The sequence below is a fragment of the Leuresthes tenuis genome, unplaced genomic scaffold, assembly GCF_036924035.1.
Source record: "Leuresthes tenuis unplaced genomic scaffold, fLeuTen1.0.hap1 SCAF_15, whole genome shotgun sequence".
NCBI lineage: Eukaryota > Metazoa > Chordata > Actinopteri > Atheriniformes > Atherinopsidae > Leuresthes > Leuresthes tenuis.
The window spans coordinates 15,830,101-15,856,714 of record NW_027325369.1 but is presented as its reverse complement, the minus strand read 5'-3'; the positions used below and the strand labels follow the sequence as shown (position 1 = coordinate 15,856,714).

The window sequence follows — 26,614 nt, the reverse complement described above, 5'->3', positions numbered from 1 at the left end:
TTTTATTTTAATTTTTTTTCAAGATCTGTGAAATCTTTCAGTCGTGTGAGCGCGTTATGTCGAGGCTGCGAGGTCGCCGCCCTCTCGGTGCAGCCGCGCTTCCAGCTACTGAGCCTCACAGAGATGTGAATAGGAGGAAGGTGATTATTATTTTTTTTTCTTCAGTGTCAGGAGAGCCGTGTCTCTGAGAATCCAAAACACCAGATCACATATACCTCTTTGTTTACAGTTTCTATACACAACTGAAGGTAATATAGGTACTACTGTAATATGGTTACAATACCTTGGTGCTCCAAGATGATGAGAAACATCATAGCCCATGTGGCACGACAACTTTAGACAACACAGTAGCTGGAGTCACATGTGTTTGATGTTTTTGCATTTAATGGAAAGGAAAAAAAAGATCGGCCTTGTGTCATTTTCTCTACCTCAGAGGAAACGTGAAGGCGACAGACGTTACACTGCTACAAAGAGCCCATGCTCCTCTACAGCTTTTTATACTTCTACTGTTTCCACTGGTGCTCATTTAACCTCTCAGCCTCGCGACACTCGTGCTCTCGGGCCTCGATCTGCACAAACAGAGAGTGAAGCTAGCCACATGGGAGATGATGTTTTCTATCATTCCGACGTTTTAAAAAAAAAAAGGAAAAAAAACAGGAAAAGAAAAAAAAACTAAACAAACAAACAGGGAAAAAAGAAAAAAACTTTCAAGAGCAAAGTCTGTTGGTGAGCTACTTTTTTTTTTAGCTTCACTCGGACTGATATTACTGTACAACTGTTAGTAAAGGGGGTTGCAGGAGGAAGGGGGACCAGGCCGGGTAACCGTCCTCCTCAGCGTCCACCTCTGTAAAACTGAAAAAAATGTCAGGTGCAAATCCTCAACAACATGGTGCGGCTTCACAAAGTTCTTCTACCTTTTTATAGCAATTTTGTGGTGTTTTATCAACATTATAAAGCACTTTTATATGTATACTTTCTTTTTTATCTTGGATTTTTTTTTTTTTTTAGTTTTTTCAAATGTTTTTTTTTTCTTTTGGTGAATTGTTTCATGTTTAGTTTTATGATGTGAACTGATCTACCCTCGTGTAATACTTTTTGTATACAGTAGGGCTGTGCCAATAGGAGCGCAAGTACGGCTTTTGATATGTGAAACCCTCGTTATTTGACGATGTAATCTCAAACTTCTTTCCTTTCCTCCATCATCCGTGTTTTTAAAGCGACAACGCAGTCGTCTTGCCACCAAAATTCAAAGAATGTCTATTTCTTTTAAGATTGTAAAATGTAAGAGAGTTTTAAGAGTTCGCTTTGCGCGACACCTTGTCCCCCGTGAAGGACACTTGGGCCTCTGCTATTTTTATTCTATAAATCGTAGTGGTACACGTTGGTCAATTTTAAGTGCTGGTTGGAAGTTGGGTCACATCCACAAACTAAATTCTCTTGATTGTAACGTCAGAGCTAAATATGGAGGATTTAGGCTGCAGTTTGTCAAAACGAAAAACTGACACAGTGTTGACAGTGTTGGACAAAGATGTCGGCACTCAAAGAAGAAGAGCAAGAAAAAAAGAAAAACAGATGCTTATGAGGGCAGATGTTTTCTCGTATGTATGATATTTAAGATTCAAAATTTGAAATCTAATTTCTTTATGCGATTCCTTTCTTAAGTGACCTTATCGCCATCGTTTTTTGTCCTCGCGCTCGAGGCTCAGAATGAGCTCCTGTGCTCCGTGATATTTTAACCAGATGTCACCCCCCCACCCCCCACCCCCTCCTCTCATGACACTCAACCAGTCCCTTCACTTTTGTACATACTTTTTCCGGTTGCTGTTTTCAATTTGTCTCTTTTTTTCTTTTCTTTTTTTTTCGGATGAGATGTACAAATATTCTTTGCTAATATATTATCATCGAAAAAGAAAAAAAAGACCGGTGAACAATAAGAAAATAATCGAGTGAGGAATTTGATTCAGGACTTGCTTTAAGCGTTAGACGTAGGGAGACTCCCAAGTCAGCTTTTTCATACCGATTTGTTTGTGTCAAGTGGATCCAGATTTGAACGTCTCGTGAGCTCAACATCGGCGTTCCGAACGGTCGCAGCTTCCCTGCGCAGCCCTACACGGTGGTGTTTGTTTTTTTATCTCCCCCCGTTCCTTGCCTTTGTTTCCTTTTTTATAAAACTTTTAAAAGAGGGACTGTAGGTGTTTTACGATGGTGCTAAACATTTTATCAAGAAAAATATATTTGATTGGAAGAGAAATAAACCCGTCTTGACGATGACTGTTTTAAGTTCCTTGTAGTCATGGAAAAGAACTATTATTTCACTCATATCAATATATTAACAAAAGCATTTTAACTTTGTACTTGGGAAGAAAAAAAAGAAAAAGAAAAAACAAGGATAACAAATAATGAAAGGTTTCCTATATTGTTTTAGACTAGAGATTGCTGTAGTTGGTGCTTATCTGTGGGAACATTGTGTGAGAAAAAAAATGCTAATAACTTTTACTGTAGCATACTGTATGCTTAATGCGCATTGCTTCTTATTACTACATTCCATGCCGTAATATTCTCCATGTCTGTTTTTCAGAATGTTGCTCCAAATTGACGAGTGTTTTGTTTAGTTTTTATCAGCAGTTTTTTATCAGCAACTTTTTGTTTTTCACTGTTCAACGCAGGTCAATACTTTTATATTTGGTGATACTGTTGACGCTCTCTGTGGCTTTTGTTTTGTTCATAACTGTTTTATGGCCTATACGCTTCTTCTCAAGAACAGTTCGTACAACAAATGTAGCAGTCATTCTCCACTTTGACCCCCCCCACCCCCACCCCCACCCTTCTCCGCCCCCATATACTTATGTTTAGTGTCCAGAAAGAAGATAAAAGCTACGTATGTACTTGTGCTGGAGAACACTTGAATAAATGTCTTGTTTTTGTGCAGAAAACATCTGCCGCAGTCTGCCTTTCTTTTATTTATTTATTTTCTTCGTTTTTGACGGAATTGTGCAGATCTTCAAAGTTTGAGTCAACACAGATATTTGTGACATTGCTTTTTGTCCAACAAATGAAGACACAAGTGGATACGTTTCAGTGATTAAAAACCAAACTGTTGCATTACCACCGGCTCTAATTGTTCAAATGAAACTACCCAACATTGCTGTTTCACATTTAATTAGTCAAAATAGGAAAAGAACAAATGTATCAAACTGAATTATTTGTCCTTGAACTCTAGTTGACTATTTAATTTCAAAGCTACCACAATCTCTCTGTTATAAATGCTGCGTCTCACTTCCACACTGCACAATTTCTGTATGCAGTATATGCTACATACATACCTTTATATGATACCGATACACCAAATATGAACAGAAAATCGCACAAGTGCTCATCAAAAGCATAATATTACAATTATAATGATGTATATGTGGTTTGGATTTGAAGAAACTGCCATGATTTGGGAGCATTACACACAAAAGATGTTAGAACAATCCGTTATTTTTCCCTCAAGGTAATTAGCACAGGAACAGCCCAGATACATACATAAAATCCCTGGAAACTTACAAATGAGCGTCAAGGATCAAAACAAAATACAACAGAATAGAAAATATAGTATTGTGCAGTGAATGAGAAGCACTAAAGAACTAGAGGAATATGAATGTTGCAGTGACTCCCAAAGACAGTCATTACACAGCAGGCAATAACTGAAAAACATTTCAACTGTATCACGCAGTCAAATCTAAAGCAGTTTCAGCCCTTTTGTTAGTGTTTATGGTCTCACATTACAAATATGTAATCAGTATTATGGTAAACATATTTTTAAATTTACAAATCATTTTGTGATCTGAATGCGCCACAATTAGAGGACACATCTGAATGATCCATTTCCTTTGTGACTGTAATTGCCAGGAGGTTGATGTAGCGTGGAAACAACAAGCCGAAGTTAAGTTTCCGTGTCTCAGGCCCTTGAACAAGGAACACGTTCCTCAGGGTCATGCCACCAGGGTCTTTAGGGCCACCTTGCGGCTTTTCTCTGATCAAAACTAAACAAAGGTGCCATTCTTCTGCTTTTCATTCATCCATCAACATCTCATCGATGACCTTGCGCTTGCACATGCACCATATTAAGCAAGCTGTAAGCTGTCTCATGTTAGGAAGTTTTCCTTAATTCATAACTGTAGCAGGTGGAGTTTGGTCCATCACAAGAGAATGGCCCACATATGGAAAATGAGCTTATACAATAATGTGCTTATACTTATATACAATAGAGCTAATAAAAAGAGAATATAGTACAAAAGCAGTGGTGCCATAGATACACTGTACATATCAATTCATCTTACTGTGTTGTTTATCACCCTCTTCATCTGATAGTGGTACATCCTCCTCTGAGTGGAAACGCCCTTCCTCTAAAGTAATTGGGTGATGAGGCGACCAAGCCTTTATTCCGCGCTGCTGATTGGAGCGTCTCGTCTCCGCACGGCCTGGATGCTGCGGCCTGCGTCAGCTTCATTACTGAAACACAGACCGACGCCGGAAAACATGACCTGTACCTACAAAGTAAAATGCCAGAACGGCTTTAAAATGATATTGCTGATGGGCAATATGAATGTAGGTCGTTTACTCATATCACACCGAGATATTATGGACACTGTGCAGGCAGTTAAGGCAACATGTGTTCTGTTGAACCTGTTTTATACAAAGTTTCGGCAACCAGTCAGAGATTACAAATAAGAATTGACACTATTTTCCAGTTCTCTTGCTACAGAACTATGTCTTAAGCTCTTCTAAAATGCACTTAGGCCACATTTGGATTCTGACTGTTTATCAAATCATGACAAGACACATTTACTTTCAGACAATGAGTTCAAAGAGCTCAAATACTCACTTTTAGTGTGATGGTATGAACGTCCAAATTGAAAGAGAGGTTTTGGTATTACAGGTCATTGAAATGTAGACTTTTCATTCTCAGGGGATCCAGCTTTTGCTTTGTGAATATCACCATGAATAAAATGATACATTTGAACACTTTGTCAACAGTTCCATGCAAGCATTGACTGTCTGACATCACCAAAGTGAGGGATTTCTCCTTTGCAATGCTTTATAGTTGATCTTATTTATTTCAGATCATGAGGACTTCCAACACGTTTTCCTTCCTGTCATTCTGGCACAGATTGATTTCAATTTCATTTGTCCAAACCGTGCTGTTGGAGAGCTGCTCTGGCTTTTCAGTATACTTCAGACAAAGTTTAATCCGCCCTTTCTACTGATATTGAGGCTTATTAATAGTTTGCATCCTCTGGTGAGCCCTCTCTATTTTAATGTCTTCTCTTATGTTAGGCTTGGATAATGATAATAAAGCACGGCAGGGTGCTTCTTTTTCTCTTCTTCCATCATTTACCTATCTGCCTTATGCACACAGACCTTTTGATATTACCCAGAATGTTTCTTTGGGCAGGCTATGGACAAAATGTTTGATGAAAGCTGCTTTTAACTACAGCACTCAAATATGAACCTTGGACCTCGGAATCAACTCCAGCTTTCCGCTTTATAGGTGATGAAATAAGGATGAGAGAGCCCATGTAATGGCCATGGAGTCGACTGTCTACCACTTACAGCACTGATGAAGAGGTTTATTTGAAGCCTATAAACCCTTCCTCTAATTTAGATGTAGCACTGGGGGGGCTGAGCTTTTATTTTGAAAAGCTAACTCAGAAGTGGCTCTTATATCTCCACGCTGGCTTGATGGGGGTGATGCTGCGGTCTGCTGGTGGCGGACCGGCCAGGAAGGTATCCATCTGGTGTGTGTATCTCCTTGGGAAGTGCCATCCACGGATTGTGTTGCCTTCTGTTCCTGTCAGAAAGTAACCAGAGAGCAGCGTGGAGCAGCAGCATCAGCAGCAGGCCCATTGAGAAGGTATGTCCCCCACATTACCAGCCTTATTTTCCCCTCTGTCTGCGGGGAAATCCTCTCCTGTTGCCAGGAGACTTTGTTTCCATGCCCACCTCGGCTACACGTCAGGGTGTCTGCCCTGCCTGCCTGCCTGCCAGTCTCCTCGGGATTTATTCGCACCTTGAAATGCAACCGCACCTCTTCGGGGCTGTGTTATTTCCACGCGAGGCCACTTTGATGGCACAGAGGCGCTTATTGTGGGAGGGCGGACTAAGAAATGGGACCACGGTTTCTAGGACACTGTGCAGCCGATCATGATGGAGACCGGTTTCTTTGTGTCAGGTGTCATCATCTCACTGCGTCCACCGTAAATCAGCGAACCCAAAATGCTGGCCGTTGTGTTTATTAAGAATCACACTAAATACATGTGTCACGGTTGACTTTTTCTTTTTCTTTTATTTGGACTCATTAAATGTAGGTCAAATTATCAAATTTAGGTGTGTGAATCCAACTGAGTCTCACAGTCGCATCTAGAACATTTACATTAATTTACTGTGTCGCTCTTTAAACAGGCAACATACGCTCACCTGTTTATTATTGGCTAATAAACAACTTCCACAGTGCTGGGTTGTAATAATTCTCCATTGCATCTGTAGTAGCCTCTTCAGGCTTCTGGAGGGGAAGAGTGCAGTTTAACATGTAACCTGTAAGTAACAGAGGGTAGGTTTTCAAGAATGAGCCACTCCTCAGACATTATCGTTCATCAGATCTGGATGTGTGTATGCCATGCAGTAAAGTTGCCGCACCCTCATACGTACGCATCCTGCACGCACGCAAGGGTGGACCCACACGCACAGACGCACACACAGAGAAGACATCACACCATTACTACAGTGGTTTGAAGGGAAGGAGGGGAGGGTGTGGGCTTGATCTTGGAGATTGTTTCTTTGTTACTCATGACTAGTTGGTCAATGATGGTATCCCAATCACTCCTGGTCTCCTCAAGAACTGTTTCAAAGAGAATGTTTTCTGCACAACGTGGGTGTGATTTTTACAAAGTGAGAGTTTTGACAGATCAGAGTAAAGCCACATTTATAGGAGCAAACCAGCAATCCCATCAGCCCCCCACAAAATTTGGATTGGACACAAACAGAGAAAACTTTAAAAAATATCTTTCCATTATTCCTTTTTGGAACGAACAAAAAGTTCAGTTTAAATATTAAAAACCTGGACTGAAAAACACGCCTTTGCCCGGCACAGTTAAAAGATTTAAACTCCTGGCTCCTGCTTACTGCTATTTTAGAGGATTTCTTCTAAACCCTTTCAGAAACCCTTTCAGATATTTAAGTAGTCTCTATCCAAACATGGCAACAGAGTGGGTAAAAATAACCATAACTGTGTGTGGTAGAATTGGTTTTTACCCAACCACAGTTGTTATTTGCACATAAGCCACCAGCAATTATGCTTCTTTTCCTTTTCCATGGTGTGGCTCAACTCTTTACTTTACTCTCCTCATTTTTTCCTGGGCTTTCTTTTGGAGATACTGCATGGTGCTTCTTTTGCTACCACACACGTCGAGGTTCCACAAATATTTTTAGATTTTTGTGAGGCTTACCCAAATGCTGGGAACGAACTCGAGCACACACAGAGAAACACGAGTGTCATTTCTGTACCCAAGTGTACAGTTCTAAGAAAAGGACCTTTTAAGGCAGAAAAACTGTCCTACAGGTTAAAACTGTGGAGCCTTGTGTAATCTTAAAGGGACAAAGTCACCACTGACAGCTAACGATGCATAGTTGCTCTTGATAAAGAGACTGCGGTGTTGTGGTCGCCTCAAAAGAAGGTTCCTGGTCCAAAACTTGGCAGATCTGTGTGAGCTTTGCATGTTCCAGGTTCTCTGCCTTCCATCAACTGTCCAAAAACATGCTCGTTAAATACACCCAGGATTTTAAGTTGACCGCAGGTGTGATGGCTTTTTCCAATGGGAACTCACTTTCACTCAGGGTGCAGGATTGTTGTTTTAGACGTACACATGAGAACATAAAAAAATCAACAGTCTTTAAGGTTGAGTTAACCACACTAGAATACAGATAGAGCAGCAAAACATTTGTATTCCTCTTTTTTTTTGGACCGTTCCCGCACTTTGATTTCTCAGTTTGTGCAGTCGAGCTCTTTAGTGAGCGATTTGTTTTTACTTTAGTTGTTTTCAGCCATTATGGTTAGTACTGATAAGCTTCCCAGTCTGTTGGACATCATTGTAAGTAGCTTTATGCCTCTTTAGCCCCTCAAAATAATGGCCTTATTGACCCTTGTTTGGCTTATTGTTCACCACCACTGGTTTCAGCTTCTTTCTGTTTACCACATCCTCACTGTCCTCTGGGACGTCAGGTCTCAGGCGGTGACTGACACAGCCGACTCAGTGTTGCAGCTGATGTCAGTCACAGTGTGACAGACTGGTCACAGAGTAGCATCGCTGAGCCTTCTCTCCTCTCCTGCCTTATTACGCTGTCTCAGAATGAGGTAATGAAAAAAATCACATTTTCTCTGATTTGTTTTGACTTTTGTTGTATATCAACTTGCAATTAGATGGAGTTTTTTTAGTTTTCTGTGACTCAGCTTGCCATGGTGTGGTATCAGTCTTAACCAAAACGCTTAAGTCCCCACTGAAAAAAACGTTGTTTCTCTCCTCTTCACAGAGCAATAGCCATGTCCTCCAGCGCGGCGATGGTGCGGATCCTGATAAAGGGCGGCAAGGTGGTGAACGACGACTGTACCCAGGAGGCCGACGTTTACATCGAGAACGGCATCATCCAGCAGGTGGGGAAGGAGCTGATGATCCCAGGAGGGGCCAAAGTGATTGACGCCTCGGGGAAACTTGTGCTTCCTGGGGGCATCGACACTAGTGTCCACCTGGAGGAGAGCTTCATGAACGCCATCACGGCAGATGATTACTACAGCGGCACCAAGGTAATAACCAGCTGGAAATGAATGGAATGAAAGGTCTAGCAAGCTTTATGTTAAAGCACCTTCTAAGATAGGAACATAGTCTTAGTTCTTCATCATAAAACATGGAGCGCAGTCTTTCTGCTATATTTTTTATGTTGCTGATTACTTCAGATAGTGAGACAACCAAATGATTTCCACTGGTGTTAATTTTAGCCAAGATGTCAATGATGTGTCTTGTTTTTTTGGTTTTGATGCCTCTCATTATTCAAGGATCAAAATGTGTTTGTCAGAATTACTCTTCCTACACAAGGAAGAAGTTAGAATATCATATTTCTCAACCATAAAAATGCAATAGTAAAACAGTATAATATGTAAAGCAAAACAGAATGAAAACTGCATGTTGTGGGATGATGGTGTCAATTTAAGAGCAGACATTCTTCTGTTTTCTCTGAAGGACAGACAGTTACTAAGACATAAATGATAAAAGAATAGTGTTTTAAAGCTAGATCATTTGGGGCAATATACTGTTAAAGTTGGTTTTCAAACAAAACTAGCAAAAGTCTCTGGTTTGTCAAAATAGTTTCCTTACCCAGATGTCCCCAATTCTTTGACAAATGAACATAAACCAGATAAAAACACAATTTGGGTAATTTCTTAAAAAAATTATACTTGTGTTTTTTCCTTAGCTCACACTTTTAGCTTTAAACAGGAACTAAAAAGGAAATGCAAACCAGACACAGCTTGTAATAGTATTTTTTAGAACTTTTTTATAATTTCTTGATGTGTTTTTTCTGGACGTTTCAAAGGGTGACTGGTGTTTTTCACCAGCCTCACGCAAAGATGATTTGGCACTTTGCTGTTAGGCTGATAGCTGCTGAATGAAGTCATCATGGATGAAACTGGGATAGCCTGCTCTGCTGTGGGGCACCATGATGACTCATCGCTCTGTAGCACTGTGAGATGATGGGAGCTGAGAGGTGACGGGTGGTGTGACCGAACAGGCACCGGTGACAGACACTATTCTCCACTGTTCACCATCTTCACCACTCATCCCTCTCTCCTTCTCCCTCCTGGCCCCTCCCTGTTGGCTCTGCTGCTGCCGTGCTCCAGAAAAAAGTCTGGAGACAAATGCAGATCAGTATCTGTTTCCATGGATACCAGGGGGCTGCTGCAAAGACTGCCGCAAAGCCTTTTCACGCATGCCATTGTGCTGAGAAACAATGGTTCCCAGACCCACGCCCCCATCCCACCCGTCCTCCTTCCCAGTGCACACTACCCAACTCCCTCTTGGGTCAGCTGACAGATGCTCAGTGAAGCATGCACTTACACACAAAACACACTCTGTCTTCATTTGTTGGGGTTATTAAGACTTACTGCAGTAAATCTGTTTTTAGAGGATGAGAAAGTAGAAAGTGCTCCGGCTGTAATCAATTTATATTGTTGACATACCTCACCATTACACAGTGAGGAGCAGTCAGTCAGCTTTTTAAATCAACAGTTATATGCAGATGACGATAAAGATAAACATTAAAGGTTTTACTGTTTATGATGTATCTGTGCTGATTGGCAGATTACAGCTCTTTCAGAATTAACTGTGTCACTATGAATCCATGTCCTCTGCTTTGATGTCACTTAATGAGTTTATTGTTAATTTCATGTGTATTTATGTTCTGCTAATTTTATTCAGGCTCGTTCATTTAAGTCTTAATTTGTAATCGATAATACATTTTGAAAAACTTGATAAAAGAATATATGAATGGCAAAAAAAACTACTGTCATAACGGAGAGGATAGCTCAACAAAGACAACAAGTATTTTTTTATTTGCATTTTACATAACTTAAGAGCTAATGTTTGCATTTCTTCTAGGCTGCTTTAGCTGGCGGTACAACAATGGTGATTGGACATGTTCTGCCAGAGAAGAATGAGTCTCTGCTGGAAGCCTACGAGAATTGTCGCAGTTCGGCGGACTCCAAATCCTGCTGTGACTACGCTCTGCACGTGGGAGTTACTTGGTGGGGACCCAAGGTACTAAAACACAATGTTTCCCCATTCGTGTCTTTCATTTTCTGCCACCCAGTCGTACCTTTTCACTTTAGCCTTAAATTGTTAGATAAGAACAGTGTTCAACATTCAGAAGATGTGTGCGTTACTTTCATTATGCCAACGAGTTTTTGGCATAATGAAATGACTGACCATTGTTGACTCTTTCTTGATCAATTTAGTTCAAAGCTTGTTCAAAGCTGTTCTTGATGTTTTGAAAAACTACAATATGTCTTATTGTCTTATTATCTGCTTATTGACAAGAATAAATAAAAGCACAGCAACAGAATCATGGGAAGAAATCCCATCATTTTCCATTTTTATTCATTCCAACTTTAGCAGATTGACGCTGGAACTCATTTCCACTTCCCCTCCTACAGGTGAGAGCTGAAATGGAGAAACTGGTGAGAGAGAAAGGAGTCAGTTCCTTTCAGATGTTCATGGCTTATAAGGACATGTTCATGCTGAGGGACAGTGAGCTCTTCCAGGTCCTGCAGCACTGTAAGGACATTGGAGCCATTGCAAGGGTCCATGCTGAGAATGGCGAGCTGGTGGCAGAGGTGAGGATGAATCTGTGTGCAGTCATACATATGATCAACTTTCCCGATAATTTCACTGATTGACATTTACAGAGAAAATGAATCCTCTTTTATTTCTAAGATTTTACAAATGAGCCAGCATAGCTGACAGAGTGAGACTGCAGCTTTTTCAATCAATAAATCAATAAAATACACAATCGTAAATGGTTACTTGTGCTCGAATGCCATGGCAGTAGTATTGATCAGTTAATTTATGCATAGTTGGCAATATTTTTCTTTTTTTTTGGGTAACTTTCCTTCCTCTTTGGATGCTTTTCAGCCGACTATATTAGAAATATTTGAATGTGACTGATCAGCTGCTGCCAACTCCACCCGTTTTGGAAGAATTTCACATAGTGAGATCTCCATTGGTAGGGGTTAGTTAAATCAGATAAGCAGGTGCAGCTAATCAAATGCACTTGATTAATTAACTTTTACCAAGTTTGAGCACCTCTAGTTTTTGGCAGATTGCTGGTCTGAAGCATTCAGGTGTGTATTAACAGACATTAGCAGTGATCGTCCAGAAGAAATTGTTGCTTCCCATCCATCTGGGAAGGGTTATAAGACCGTTTCCAACCTATTTAGAGAAAAAATATTGACAAGTTTAAAACATTAAAGACAGATGCGAGCATACCCAGACGTGGTTGTCGCAGCAAGTTCAGCTTAGGTTTACAAAGTTACATCTGAACAAACCACAAAACCTGTGGAGAAATCACCTTTAGACAGAGGCTAATGTTTGTCTCAATACACAGCACCATGTTTGGAGAAAGACAAACACAGCATACCAGCACAAACGCATCATACCGACTGTCAAGCACAGTGATGGAGGGCTGACGATTCAAGCATTCTAAATTCAAATGTGAGGCTATCTGTCTGACAACTTAAACTTAGCTGAAACTTGGTCATGCAACAGGACAATGATCCTAAACACAGCATAAACAAATGCCCGCAAACCTCAAGAGAGTGAAGCAATGTGGTGATGAAGAGTGGACCAAAGTTCCTCTACAAAGATGTGAGAGACTGATAACATCACACAGAAAACGGTTGCTTCAAGTTATTGCTGCCAAAGGTGGTTCTACAAACTACTGAATCATGGGGTGTACTTAGTTTTCTCACACTGCTTCTGCATTTTGGCTTAGTTTATGTAAAATAAATAAGGACAGTGTTGTATGTCATGTGTTGTTGTTCATCTGAGGTTGCGTTTATCTTATTTTAAAACCATATGATTTTTGATTATGTCCTTTTAATTAATACAACTTAATTTTAAAATATTGGCCACTGTTATCATAAATGTGGCAAATAAAACTTTGGTGTTAAAAGTACTCATCCACACTAAAGAATTAAGAGACGCTTTTTACATTGATTTATTATATTCTCATTTTTAAATCTTGCCTTTTCTCAGGGTGCTAAGGAAGCGTTAGACCTGGGCATAAGCGGTCCAGAGGGGATTGAAATCAGCCGGCCTGAAGAGGTATGATGCTCAGAGTTAAGCAGCCATAAATAGAATATCTTGACGAGAGCAAAAAAGTCATTTCTGATTAGATTAGTTCAGTACTACTGTATGATTCCTCACAACCTGGTTCCTTTACAGCTGGAAGCAGAAGCAACACACAGAGCAATTACCATCGCCAACAGGGTAAGATGTCAGGAAGAAAATTAAATATGCGGAAAGCTAAAATACTGTATGTGAAGCTAAGATCGTTGTGGATTCAAGAGTGTGAAGTCATACTAGTATTTCCATTGTAAGTATGGGGGCATGCTAAGATTAGCATTTCATTTAAAGCATCACTACAGCCTTTGCAGCCTCACAGCATAACCTGATAGCATGACCGTAGTTAGTTCCAAAACCATTGAATATCTTTTGATTTTTTTTTTTTTTTTCAGGCCCACTGCCCAATCTATCTTGTAAACGTGTCCAGTATGTCTGCAGGAGATGTAGTGGCTTCAGCCAAGATGCAAGGTGAGGCTAACAGTCTTCTACATTTGGTGGTAAAGAAGTTTACGTACAGATAGTATGCACCTCTGGACAAGTCGGTGTTTGTTTGCTTTTCTTTTTGCTGTCTCTCGGTTTAATCTGTGTTCCACATTGTCTGATCATAGGTAAGGTGGTCCATGGAGAAACAAGCACAGCCCATGCTGTCCTGAATGGCATGCAGTACTATCATCAGGACTGGTCTCACGCCGCTGCCCACGTCACCGTGCCTCCTCTTCGCTTGGACCCCAATACTCCAAATTTCCTAATGAGTCTGCTGGGAAAGTAAGGAAAAGCCTATAAAATCTCTCATTAATGCCAGCTAATGTCAGTGTTTCTGGTTTCTGTCACTGATGCAGCAATAAATGTGATTAAGTGTGACCTCCTCTGTCTGGCCACAGTGACACGCTGAACGTGGTGGCATCCGACCACCGCCCATTTACCATCAACCAGAAAGCCATGGGCAAGGATGATTTCACAAAGATCCCCCACGGGCTTCCTGGCATTCAGGATCGCATGAGCGTCATCTGGGAGAAGGGAGTGGTATGTGTTGCCCTCTTGTTCCTGCCTGCAAGAAAACTTCCACAGATAGGACATCTGCTTTGTTTTTGGTGGTTATGGATATAATGTTTAAGAAGTTAATTTGTGCCATAGAGGTTCAAAAACATCTTCGCCTGCTCTTAATGTGTGAAATAATGTAGATTTTTAAAGTTATCCCTAGGATTTGAAACATGGTAGAATGTATGTCTGCTATCTATGATTCACAGATTGGAGGTAAAATGGACGAGAATTGCTTCGTTGCAGTCACAAGCTCAAATGCAGCCAAGATCTACAACCTCTACCCCAGGAAAGGCAGGATTATCCCTGGAGCAGATGCTGATGTGGTGGTCTGGGACCCCGAGGGATCCAAGTATGAAACTCAATCCATCCATTTATCGACTGGCTTGTCTCACTGCAGCTTTTATCTCCAGTGTCAGAGGCTGACCTAGTTTTTGTCAAGCTAAACTAAGTAACTCAGTAACTGAGTAACCACCTCTGCCTGCAGGACCATCTCAGTGGATAACCAGGTCCAGGGAGGCGATATAAACCTGTACGAGGGTCTTCGTTGTCACGGGGTGCCCCTGGTTACCATCAGCCGTGGCCGTCTGGTCTATGAAAACGGCATGTTCACATGTGCCGAGGGCTCTGGGAAGTTTTGCCCACTAAGGACTTTCCCAGATTACCTCTACAAGAAGATGGTTCAGAGGGAAAAGGTATTGGACTGACTTTGATAGCTTTTTTTCATAATGTTACACTGCCACAGGTGTTTTGCATTCTGCATTACTGCTTAAACTGCACTTACTCCATCTACCACTACATATACAAAGGAAGCAAGAATAGTTTCCTAGGTACAATCCATTCTAGCCGTTTACTATACTCACTACATAGCGCAGGTGACTATCACTAGTATTATAGATTCTACAGGAATTTTGGCACCAGCCACTATTCAAATGTATAGTTATGCTATTCATGTCTGCTGACATTTTGTTCCACCAGAGCCAGGCGGTGAAACCTGTGGAGCGGGAGCCCTACACAGGTGAAGTTGTGGCCGTGCTAAATTCAGGAAAGAGGGATTTTGGAGGTTCAGATCTGGACACCCCGACACGGCCCTGCACCCGTCACGGGGGTGTGAGGGACCTCCACGAGTCCAGCTTCAGCTTGTCTGGTGAGGAGCAGCAAATTAATACAAGCCTGTGTTTTGACATTATTTGTGCATAGAATTAGGTATTTTTCAGTCTGTGTCTAATAATAAAAACTGACAACACTGTTGGTAGCTTAATTTTGATAATATTGCTGCTTCTGGCCTTTAATCCAAAAACTGGCCTGATGAGGGTGCTGTTAGGCCTAGAAAGAATTTATTTTTGGCACAGAAAATGCCCACATCAGCTGTTAGACAATGAAAATTTGGGAAAATTTGATTTTGTCAATCTGACAAAATCAATCAATTATTTTTTATTAGCCTTTTTAACTTGGATGTTTATAGCTCTTTTCAAACCACAGCAGTAGCAATATGCTCTAGACTTATAGAATAGACTGGAAAGAGTGAACTCGGGTCGCCAGGGAAATTGCTGCTCCAGGAGAAGTCTTTTAGGTCCGGAGTAGCATTTGAACCCACACCCCCAGGGGAGACAGCACCTTAGACCACTCAGCCATCCTGACCACATAAATCATTCTGTCGGGACCTGGATTCTAACCGGGGTTGCTGCGGCCACAACACAGAGTTCTGACCACAATACAATCACAGCTGACTCAGAGAAAGGGAAAGGTTCTTAGGACAGTTTTAACAAGAACAAACTAAAAAGTTGACCCGTGAGGTCTCGAATCATTTGGTTATGGAAGATGAACCCTATTCAAATACAACCTTTATGTGGGCAAAAGGATTTGTGCCAAAGGAAATGTTCATTTTTATATTACAAACAAGCACTTGCTAGCAGCAGCAACCGTTTTGAGAATAAATGGAATGTGAAGATTTGCTTTCATCTTTTAAGCATGCTGCAATTCTCCCAGCTGCCAAGAACTTAAGCCGTTTAGAGACCCCCTTTGCAATACCGCTAGAAAATACTACTAAGCTGCACATACAAGGAAATACTAGTTTGTTGTGTTTCACTGTTAAAATCACCCAAAACCACTTCCCTGTGCCTCCAGGTGCTCAGATTGATGACAACATTCCAAAGAGATCCTCAGCCAGGATCTTGGCTCCTCCTGGGGGGAGATCCAGCGGGATCTGGTAACCAACCAGACGGCCTTTACACGAAGAGAAAGAACGACGCCTGAGAAAAATGGAATGGCCAAGCAAGAAGACTTGATCTTAGAATATGTGTGGAGTAATGGGTCGTGTTTTTTTTATTTTTTTTTATTTTAAACTCGGCAGTCACTTAGAACTGTAAAACTGTATGACTTTGCCATAACAATACTGCATAATGACCTGGCAAAATTTTGAAACGTGGTTAAAGCTACCAAATTTCATTCCCATATTAACCAAACATAAGCAGCAGATAAGAATGAGTTGTTATTGAGTTACTTTGGTATTGGATCATGTTAGGGAAAAGCATTGTATCTTGCTAATAGTTTTAGGAATGTGAAGGTGAGTCATGGTTTTTATGATGCGATTGTGTTACCTCACTGTAAAATACAATTTTGCACTTGTATCATGTACTATTTAGATGCCTTTTTACATGATTTACTGTCACATTATGTCTTTTTACTGTGAGCCGTGGTGAATGAAAGATAATTGATTATTACAAGTATGTTGACCTGACTTTGATATGTCAGGTATTAAACAAATAGTTGCTATTGATCAACTGATGGAAAAAAATAAGTAAAGTCTCATTGTAATTCTTTTATTCTTATAAAGCATTATTTGAGTTGTTTTCCTTTCATGATCGAATTACTCCATGAAGAAGAATGAGGTCTGTGTTCAGTGGTTCACCATTGCCAGATTAGCACTTCAGATCATTTTTACAGCCTTTTATCAGAATGGACATCTGTTCCACCTCACCAAATGTGAATGAAACTCTGCTGTGACTCGTCTGCATGGTAGCATTGTTAGAACAACTTTACCAAGCACAACTATTGGTTATGTAACGCTACATTCTTTGCGACTGTATTCATTTTCCACAGAGCGCAAAAAGTCTCACCCAAATTGCCTTTTTCACACCTGAGAACACAGACACCCTTGAACGAATTGTCCCACATCGTCGGTGTGGATCCTGTCATTTTTTTTTACAGCTTTGATTTGCACTGGTCTGAAAGGGCAGGGTGTAAATGTTCCTCTCACTCACACTACCAATGTAACATACCACTGTGAAGCATGTAGAGAAGGTGATGACATCAACTTAAGCATCCACAATGTTAAGATGTTATTCAGTTAATGCCAAGTGTCTAAATGAGAAGAAATGCCTTCTTATGCTACCAAAAGTTTGTATGATTGTTGAGCAAAGCACTGATACCTTCATAAGCTCTCTATTACTGTCTATTTCTATTTTTTTTGTTAGTTTCTTAATTTACATGTGAATAATTGTGTAAGTGATTTTATTCCGTTTTTGTTAAGTTTAAGCCAGAATGCATACAGATCATTGCTGTTTGAATTTTGAAAAGATTTCACTCCTTGTCTTTTCCCTCCCAGATGTACACTGGTGCTGAACAATATGTTGTCACATCCTGTATTATTTTTATTTCCTTGCAGCTCTTTATCACATGATTTGAGTGCAAATAAACCACAATGAAATCATATATGTCTGATCAGAGCTTCATGAATAAGAACTTGCCCGTAGTGACTTATTTTTCTTTCACAATTCCAAGGTTTTATGTGAATAAGTAAAGGCAGAAAGGGGTCAACCGTTCAGTGATCTCACAAAACATGGGAGAAAAAGCAGCGCTCAAGTACTCAACTTAATCATCTATAATCGATCAGCATGGATCTGGCAGAGAACTAGCAAACACATACAAGTAACTACCGCATCTTCTCCTAAAACTGCTACAGCACGAAAAGGCTGCTTACATGCGGGGACATTTGTGTTAATCCGATAATGTGATACATGATCTTTGCGCATTCATACATTAATTTGGGTGGTGAACAGACAGTGCTAACTGCTTTCTGTAGAACATTTCAGCCTGCATGCGCTGGCAGCACTTGACATATCTCATCCAGCAACAGGCAAAACTTTAACATAAGCTATTTCTGGGAAGCCTGGCCTCCCCAAACCCTCAATGGTAGGCTTAAAATCCAACCAGACACATCACGTTTCTTTCAGCTGGAACAGGCCAAAGTCCTATTTATAATGAACCTTTAACAGCATGGAGTCGGGCGCATGCGCAATAGCGGCTGGATTGTTGCAGCCTCAGACTGGGCGGCCCGTTACCAAGCGCTGCACCGCGCAGGGTCTGACAACGACGACAGCAGCGAGCATTACCACAAGGAATACTGCCAGCGTAATAACAACACAGACTCATCAGAATACGGTGAGTATCAACGCATTTACGTGTCAGCGACCGGCCTGGACATCACAATTGTTTCTTTTTTCTAATGTGAACCTGTTTGCGTTGTGGGAGCTGTGCCTTATTCACACACACAGAGGATATTTCCCGTGCGCTGACAGTCCTGAGGTATTCGGGGAGGCCTGTAGAGGGGGCCGCTAGGAGAGCAGCACCCAGCGTTGCGGCTTTTTCCAGCCAAAAGGCTCCCAGCTAACGGGCACATTTATTGTTCTCAGCTCCGGCTCGACATACCGGACCCCCGCCCATTTGGTGTTATTAGACCTCAGCGCTTTGCTCTCAGCATTTTGCTGCAGTCAGAATGGGATTTTTTTTTTTTTCCCCAAGGCCCGGCACATTTTGTAGAGAATAGAGTGACTTCCCTTATTCATTACATCCATTGCAAAAGCAACGACCGTTCGTGTAGATGAGCCGGCGTGATAGTGTGCGTGGCGTAAGGGCTTTAAAGATTTGGAAACACGGATTTAGGGAATAATCATGCATTTGTAGGGCAGCCAAGCACCATGCGAGAACGCTCGTGTGCGCGTTGCTGAGGGTGCACAAGTGTTGTTAGAAACCACTATTATGCCAATTTAAAGAACATGATTCAGTTTTTGGAGTAAAACTGACAGACACATTACGGGATTCTTTGGCTGTGAGGTGCAAACAGCCGAAGAGAAGTGTTAATGTGCATTTTCGTGCAGGGAGGTGTCACTGGTCCATTCTGACATGACACCACTGTAAGGAATTAGCAGGCGAGCGAAGTGAGCACAGAGAAGGCTGGAGCTGGCAGATGTGTGAGGCAGCTCACCAGCACCAGGATTTTCCTGTTTTAATCTTGGCAGGATTATGCTGCCAGCACAGCACATGTGTAGATTAAAACTGAAAGAGTAGATGTTTGTTTACAGTGAAAAATCAAAGTTACTTCCGAAAAGCCAATATGACTGGTCACTGTGGGTGTTAAAGGCCCACAGCTGCAACAGTGTGGTTGAGCTAATAGGGTTGCAACAGCCTTTTTCTGTTAGGAATCAAGGAGTAGTGGTCGTTTATTAGTCCAAATGCTCACCAAAGCCCCCTATGAATGTCCAGATGATCACAATTTAGATGATCCCTAAAAGAAAAGAGGCACTATACCTCTGTTAAACAGAGGGGTAGGACCACGGGGAGTAATTAAGATAAGGCCTAAGTGTTACAGGGAAGATCAGTGGATGGAACCTCTAAGTGCTCACTTAGGCTATCAGTAAAACCTGATTGACACACAATGGCTAATCAAAGACAGGTGAAGTCAGTCATGCCAGTTGTTTTGGTAAAAGTGTCTCTATATCCACTGAAAGTTTCCTTTAAACAACTAAAAAACAACATCTGAATACATCCTGTTGTTTGTCTCAGGGCGGGGATGGCAGTGAATGTGTACGCCACATCTGTCTCCATTGACAACCTCAGCCGACATGACATGCTGGCATGGGTCAACGATTCTTTGCATCTCACCTACACCAAGATCGAACAGCTGTGTTCAGGTGAGCTCAACAAAAACGAGATTCCTCCACCAGGCCTGCTGTGTTGGGCAGCTCAAAACAAACTGCTGTGTCTTTGGGTCTTTCAGGAGCGGCGTATTGCCAGTTCATGGACATGTTGTTTCCAGGGTGCATTCTTCTGAAAAAGGTCAAATTTCAAGCCAAACTGGAGCATGAATTTATACACAACTTCAAAGTTCTTCAAGCAGCTTTTAAAAGGATGAGCGTTGACAAAGTGAGGATCCTTTTTCTTTATTTCATCTTTCATTCAATACCTTTGAACCTGACATCATTCATGGTTTTACCTCCTCCTTCTAGTGTTTAAATCTCCATGCTGTGTCATGTGGAGCCTTACAAGCATTTCCTGTTTCTACTTTCCAGATTATTCCTGTAGAAAAGCTCGTAAAAGGAAAATTCCAGGACAACTTTGAATTTGTGCAGTGGTTCAAGAAGTTCTTTGACGCCAATTACGACGGGAAGGAGTACGAACCTTTACTAGCCAGACAGGGGCAGGACGTGGCCCCTTCCCCCAATCCAGGTGATCACTTTATCCACAAACCAAAGAGAAATCCAGGTAAACCAAACAATTTTGCCTTTGCTGCACGGTCTTGCTGAGCTTTGGATGGCTCAAAAGCGCTCCCTGCAAGCAAGTGGTGTGAGCAGCACGATTCACAGAATGACTGCTGTCCTCTTTGATCCATTGCACTGCCCAGCATCCTCACAACTATGACACTGGAGATATGCCTTTTGGGATTTCGGTTATCGTCACAGTGCATAGCTGGATGCAGCATTAGTGAGGCAGAAAATCCACATCCTGCAACTCCAAATTGTCACTTTTCTTCCTTAGTTTGGATTGGTTATGATCAGAAATGGCAGAGCACCTGCAGACATATTGAAATCCAGTTATTTCCCCCAGTGACCTGCATTGCGCAGATGATGCAACGCTGAGGCAGCTTTGTCTCTCTGAAAGCTGGTTTGATAAACAAGAAATTTAGCCTCATTTTACTAACAAGAGCCTGAGTCAGCCTGAACAGCCCTGCTCTGTTGCTTGAAAATCATGGCAAACAATCTAATTTGACTTGCCGGCTTAGTGACTCCGTCACTGGTAAGCAGTGTGGGTGAAAGTGGGCATAATAACTGCATTTTTTTTCTTTTTTAATTATGATAATGTATGTTAGCATGTTTTGTCTTTGAGATACCTTTGCTGAAGCACTCATAGAGGTTTGGTTGGGTTTTTTTCTTCCAAAGATTTCCATTTCCAAAAGGCTAAACTTTCAGCTATCTCACGGTTAGGTTAGATGTATGATTTGGTTCTTTTATATCTTTGGTCTCTTATCTGAGGACTATTGAAAAAAAACTTCAAAACCCCAAAATGAACATCAAAGGCACATCATGCTACAAGCTGACAGCATCTGTGCTCTATAATGTGCTGCACTCATCGCCACTACTGCTCTAAAGCCAGAGTAAGTGCAGTCACTGTTGGTAATAACACAAGCATTAAACAGCTGTCACCGTCTTTGACCACTCCAGGACCACAGCGGACATCTCCAACAGTTCCCAAAAACATGCCAACACCGCAGCGGGTCCAGCACCCCACTCCTGCCATGAGGAAGAATCCATCCTTGTCTAGAAATGGGGGCAGCGACGCTGAGATCGTGGAGCTAAATCAACAGGTAGAGTTGCATGGAGAGTTAGGAGAGGTGCACTGTCAAACCACATCATCATTTAGTGTATGTTAACAGACTCTCTTTGGATTAACGTCTACTGGGTGCAAATATATAATGCTTTCAAGTTTTTATTTTTTATGTCACATCTGGATCTGTCTCTCGGATAAGGTACCAGTGTGAATGCTCGTCACTATTAGCCTTTTTTCCACCGTGTTGCTTTTAATGTTGACCGAATCATCTCCGAGGTCAAGCATATCACCTTAAAACTACTTTTTTTTTTCAAAAATGTGACAGTTTGGAAATAACGCAACCCCACATAGAAACAAACAAAGTGCAAAGTACAAACACACAAGAGATTGGAAGTGACTGAGAAATAAGAGATTCCTGCAACGCAATTTCAAATGAAGAGGCAACAAAATACTGGAAAACATATGTAATGTTAAGCAAAAATGTCTCATGTATTCGAGATAATATATAACGCTACCTTTCATTAAATTAATTAATTAATTAATTTTAAAAGGAAAGAAAGTCTTGAAAAAGTGCATCACAGTGTTGTCACAGGATGCTCATACTCATCATCCTGCCCTCATAATCACAGTTGGTACAACTGAAAAGGATCCGCCGTCGCTTTGATCGTTAGAGAGCTCTTTTCCTAAGCACACGGTATCCGACTGGACTCCGGGTGTGTGAAGAAAACAAGGCCAGGAAACATAGCACACACGAGTTTACAGGATAAGATGTTTTAAAATACCACAGGAAGTGGGAAGAAAAAGTCCAAAGTCACCACTCTTTGAGTGTTGTTTGACAAATATTAAAAAGATAAAAACTTCTCGATGTAAAATTGCAAAGAATAAATGTTTTTACATATATTACAGGTGCATACAAGATCCGTGATATCATACAGAGGAACGAGGCTAAAAAGCTAGTATTGAATGGCACTACATTATAAATAGACATGATTACTTGTAAATTACTGCACGGACTCAGGAGGACACTCCATTGTTGGGTCACAAATATGAGTTAACTCTCTACCATGAAAAATAGAAACCGACGATAAGATATGCTGTTATCTCGCTATCCAAAACAGACATGTTTCAGAGCAGTTTTTGACCCGCATCTTGTGCATACTTTTCTCTCCTCCTAAGCTGATGGAGTTGAAGTTGACTGTAGATGGTCTAGAGAAGGAGAGAGACTTCTATTTCAGCAAACTACGGGACATCGAGCTGATCTGCCAGGAACACGAGAGCGAAAACAACCCCATCCTCAGCAAGATAATCCACATTCTCTACGCAACAGAGGTACACCCGTCCTTTAGGATTGGGTATTTGTAACTGTGGAAATGACTTCTTCATCAACATTGTTGACTGAAAGCATATCAAATGAAACAGGAAACCCGATGATTATCCTTTTCTATCCTGTATTTTAGGAAGGTTTTGCACCTCCAGAAGACGACGAGCTCGATGAACAAGCTCATCTGGACCAGGATGAATACTGAGCCCGTGGTCTCTCTCCACTCAGCATCCCCATCTCTCCTCTCTTTTCTTTTTTGTCCTCATTTATTTTCTACTCTCTGCACGCTTTCGACAAATAAGACCGCCTATACACAACTACTCTGAATTATCATTTGCTGCTCCTCACCGCCTCCACTTACACAGTAACAGTAATGTATGACATATCCCGGTCACTTCAGCATGAACGACGCAGAAACTTGAGCTGAAAATTGAGCAAACAGTGAGTTTAAGTCTGTAAATATTACCAAACACTTTTGATTTTTAAAAGATTAATGTCTTTGCTGATTCTGGAGTTATTTATTTGCCGTTTGTGCACTGTTAATACTACTGTTAGAGCACAGAACAACGCTGCTCCGATGTGCCACGAGGACACTCTTTGAGCTACTAAAACTGTAACAAAAGTGACTTTTTAATAGCTATTTCTTATTTATTTAACTTATATTTAATTTAGATTAACTTTCTGTAGCACTGATGCAAACCTACTGTACATGAATTGAAAGCCGAGGCTTTGTGAGTTAGGGTTTGTGCTTGAGTCCGCATCAAGCTCGTTGCGTTTGTTGTGGTGGGTTCAAAGCAAGTAGATGTGCCAGAGGAGATATTTTTGGGTGTGATGACTCAAGGTAAAGGATCAGTGCTCTGCGATTAATCCTTATTGATCAGCAACATATCTGAGCATGAGAATGTTACACATTGACTGTGAATGAGTGATATTTTGTAAATGTACTTTGTGTGGAGATTTTGTCTGATGTTGCACGATCCTGGTTTATTGCCACTGTATCTTTTAGGCTGACACGCGGCAGCCTTCAAGGTGAAATTTAGGAGCTGGAAAGGCACCTTCTGGTAACATGGTTATGTAGCAGTTCTAAGGTTTTTCTCTAAAATATTCAGTAGGCCTGACAAAGAAACAAAACATACACATTTCCAAATGACAGCTTTTGTCATGTTTTACTGCTCAACATATCGTGTTTATACTTTTGATTTGCGGTGAAAGTACGGAGTTTACGAGTTCTCGCCTGAAAGAAAGTCCCTATTTAGAGATCTGGGACCTCTGTTGACTGGTCATGATTCGCATCAAATTAAACAATGAAGTCTCATGTCCTCACCGAGCTATTTTTTACTTTACAAACTGGCTATTGTCTCCTCTCTGGAACACGCATCCATTGACCATGTCTACAGAACACTCATCTTTTGAGTTTTGAATAAATAAACAGTTGTGAAACAAATGGCTGTGGTGTATTATTTAAAAAAAAAATGTTTTTAATGGACATTTGACTGGGTAGAAGGAAAGCTCAAATGTGTCACAAAGTGAGTCCTACAAAGGTACAAAGTTAGTTTAACTTCGAGGATAGTTGGTTCAAAGTTATGCCAATTTTTATTTCTGAATGTCACAGTGACTTTTGTAATCTGTGGAATTGTAAGATAGTTATTGATAGCACGGGACCATTTTAGTTCACAGAGGTCAGAGTCCTAATGAGCATGTTAACACAGCCGAATTAGAGAGTTACACCCTGGTCTTTACCACCAAAGTCTAATAGCTGTGTCTAAATGTCTAAATGGTCACCAATGCCATATCCAGATACTGTACAGATCCTCCTCATTATAGGATCAGGATTACCTCAGATGGTAGAGCGCTCGCTTGCGTGAGGTCGCGGGTTCGACGCCCGCATCCTCCATCCTTTCAGTTAACAGTTGAGTGAGTATTCAGTTTATCGCCACTAGATTACGGCTTCATATTTAAATCTGACTGCAAATCAGCATCCAATTCATAGAAAAGAAAGTGACCGTGAACAAACGCTTTCCCCGCATCGCAGGTCTACTTGTTTGCAACACCGAAGACGATAGGAGCGTTAAATATACATTCTGCACATTACCGAGTTTATACATACATACATAATACATTTCACCTGTGCATGCTTACTCTAACGTCGTACTTACTTTAATTCAGAGGGGTTCGATGATCTGACCACTCCAGAGAAAACGCAGTGCACTAAGCTTGATGTTATTTCCAACGCCGACCAGTAGATGGCAGCACAGTACCACAGATATTTTAGAAGCTGTTGAATCGTTTCATCCTCCAAAATAAATTATGAACGTCGCAATACAGACAACCAGAGTAAAATTCCTAGATCAATGTTATTTTTCATCTCTCAGTGCCTTTTATTTTCAGCAGGGGAATTAGCTCAAATAGTAGAGCGCTCGCTATACCGAAAAGTATGCCAGAGAGGAGGGAGGAACCGTGATTGGTCAAAAGTAAGCCACATGGGGGGATACGTGATTGGCTAATGTGGGCTTACTTTGAGTCTACTTCGGGCTGGTTTTGGCGAAGTTGATGGGACACAATGAGAGATAGTGGGGTCGATGCCCGCATCCTCCAAGCATACCTTTTACTTTATAATCTCCTTGCAAACCACAACGATTCCCTTACCATTTTAACATTTAACTCCTGACCAATCTCTTTGAGCGTCTTCCTCATCTTGTTATGAAGAACTTTGTGTGCATTCGACAAAATTACACAAGTCTTCAAAAAGAAAAAGAAAAATTCTTTTGTCTTGATATATGTTGTTGACTGAGTGTTTTGTTTTTTAAAGACAAGAAATTATTCCAGTTATTGACACGATTAATGTTAACAGTGTGAATGTTATGAGTTAAAGACTTCTCTGCACAAGTAACTCTTGAAACGTTTATTGCTGTCACTTTATTCCCAAGTTGTCACACAAGGTTACCAAACAATTGATACACAGTTCATAGTCTTATTTTGCAGCAACTTCCACGGCAATCACAACAAAAAAAGCAGTGATAATGTTAATTTCAACAAAATAAAACTAACTACCATCACTGTGAAATAGCAAATAATTACACTTTATGAATGGAGTTTAATGATTGTATGTCTGTATGAGAATTATCCTGTGTTTAGCTAAGCCATATATGTTGTTCCAAAAAAAAAAAAGATTTTGTATATGTGTCCTGTTAAGTGGCAAAAAACTCTAAGCATAAAACAGTCAAATCCAGCACATCTTTCAAGCTCCCAACATCTTCTTCACCATGTATCCAGGCATGTTGTAAAGGAAAAGACCCAAGATGGCCAGCAGCAGGAGAGCAGTGACAATCTTGATGGTCAGCCACCTGTACTGGTCACAGACCAGGTGTTTCGCAGCTTTGAAAGGGATGAGGAACCAGAGGAGGGCAATATCTGGACGGCTGGTGGAGTACAGAGAAGCAAACAGAGTGTTAGTGAACCCAAGGAGGTCGCCACAGTTGAAATATCTCAGCGGAAACGAGCAAAAATAGCAGTTTTCTATTGGATATTTTCAGATGAAAATACACAACTTTTTAGTCTCATATCACACACCAAACAATCGTGCATAAATACAAATGACACAACTACTGCACAACTGAATGGAACAGAGGTAATTTTATTCACAAATTTCACATGTCAAACAGCAAGAAGGTCCTAATTCCAAACCAGGCTGACTATGCTACAAATCCTCCAGTCTTTT

General features: G+C 41.0%; 2 protein-coding genes across 4 annotated transcripts; both read left to right on the top strand.

Annotated features, from left to right (window-relative positions):
• Positions 1 to 5,815: 5,815 nt before the first annotated feature.
• On the top strand, positions 5,816 to 17,667 carry dpysl5a (dihydropyrimidinase like 5a). 2 transcript variants are annotated; one of them, XM_072365727.1, is made up of 13 exons: positions 5,816 to 5,899; positions 8,572 to 8,842; positions 10,689 to 10,847; positions 11,243 to 11,422; positions 12,843 to 12,911; positions 13,032 to 13,076; positions 13,325 to 13,400; positions 13,541 to 13,697; positions 13,814 to 13,955; positions 14,180 to 14,322; positions 14,458 to 14,665; positions 14,949 to 15,117; positions 16,098 to 17,667. In XM_072365727.1, exons 2-13 carry the CDS (start codon positions 8,582 to 8,584, stop codon positions 16,181 to 16,183), a joined length of 1,695 nt encoding a protein of 564 aa, XP_072221828.1. In that variant the 5' UTR covers positions 5,816 to 5,899; positions 8,572 to 8,581; the 3' UTR covers positions 16,184 to 17,667. The 2 variants fall into 2 exon arrangements, with proteins under 2 accessions (XP_072221828.1, XP_072221827.1); XM_072365726.1 differs by lacking the exon at positions 5,816 to 5,899 and adding an exon at positions 8,331 to 8,395.
• A 629-nt stretch (positions 17,668 to 18,296) lies between these two features.
• Positions 18,297 to 24,340, top strand: mapre3a (microtubule-associated protein, RP/EB family, member 3a). 2 transcript variants are annotated; one of them, XM_072365582.1, is made up of 7 exons: positions 18,297 to 18,413; positions 19,815 to 19,942; positions 20,029 to 20,174; positions 20,321 to 20,477; positions 21,470 to 21,612; positions 22,752 to 22,904; positions 23,033 to 24,340. In XM_072365582.1, exons 2-7 carry the CDS (start codon positions 19,822 to 19,824, stop codon positions 23,099 to 23,101), a joined length of 789 nt encoding a protein of 262 aa, XP_072221683.1. In that variant the 5' UTR covers positions 18,297 to 18,413; positions 19,815 to 19,821; the 3' UTR covers positions 23,102 to 24,340. The 2 variants fall into 2 exon arrangements, with proteins under 2 accessions (XP_072221683.1, XP_072221682.1); XM_072365581.1 differs by having other exon boundaries at positions 20,321 to 20,513.
• The last annotated feature ends 2,274 nt before the right edge of the window (positions 24,341 to 26,614 follow it).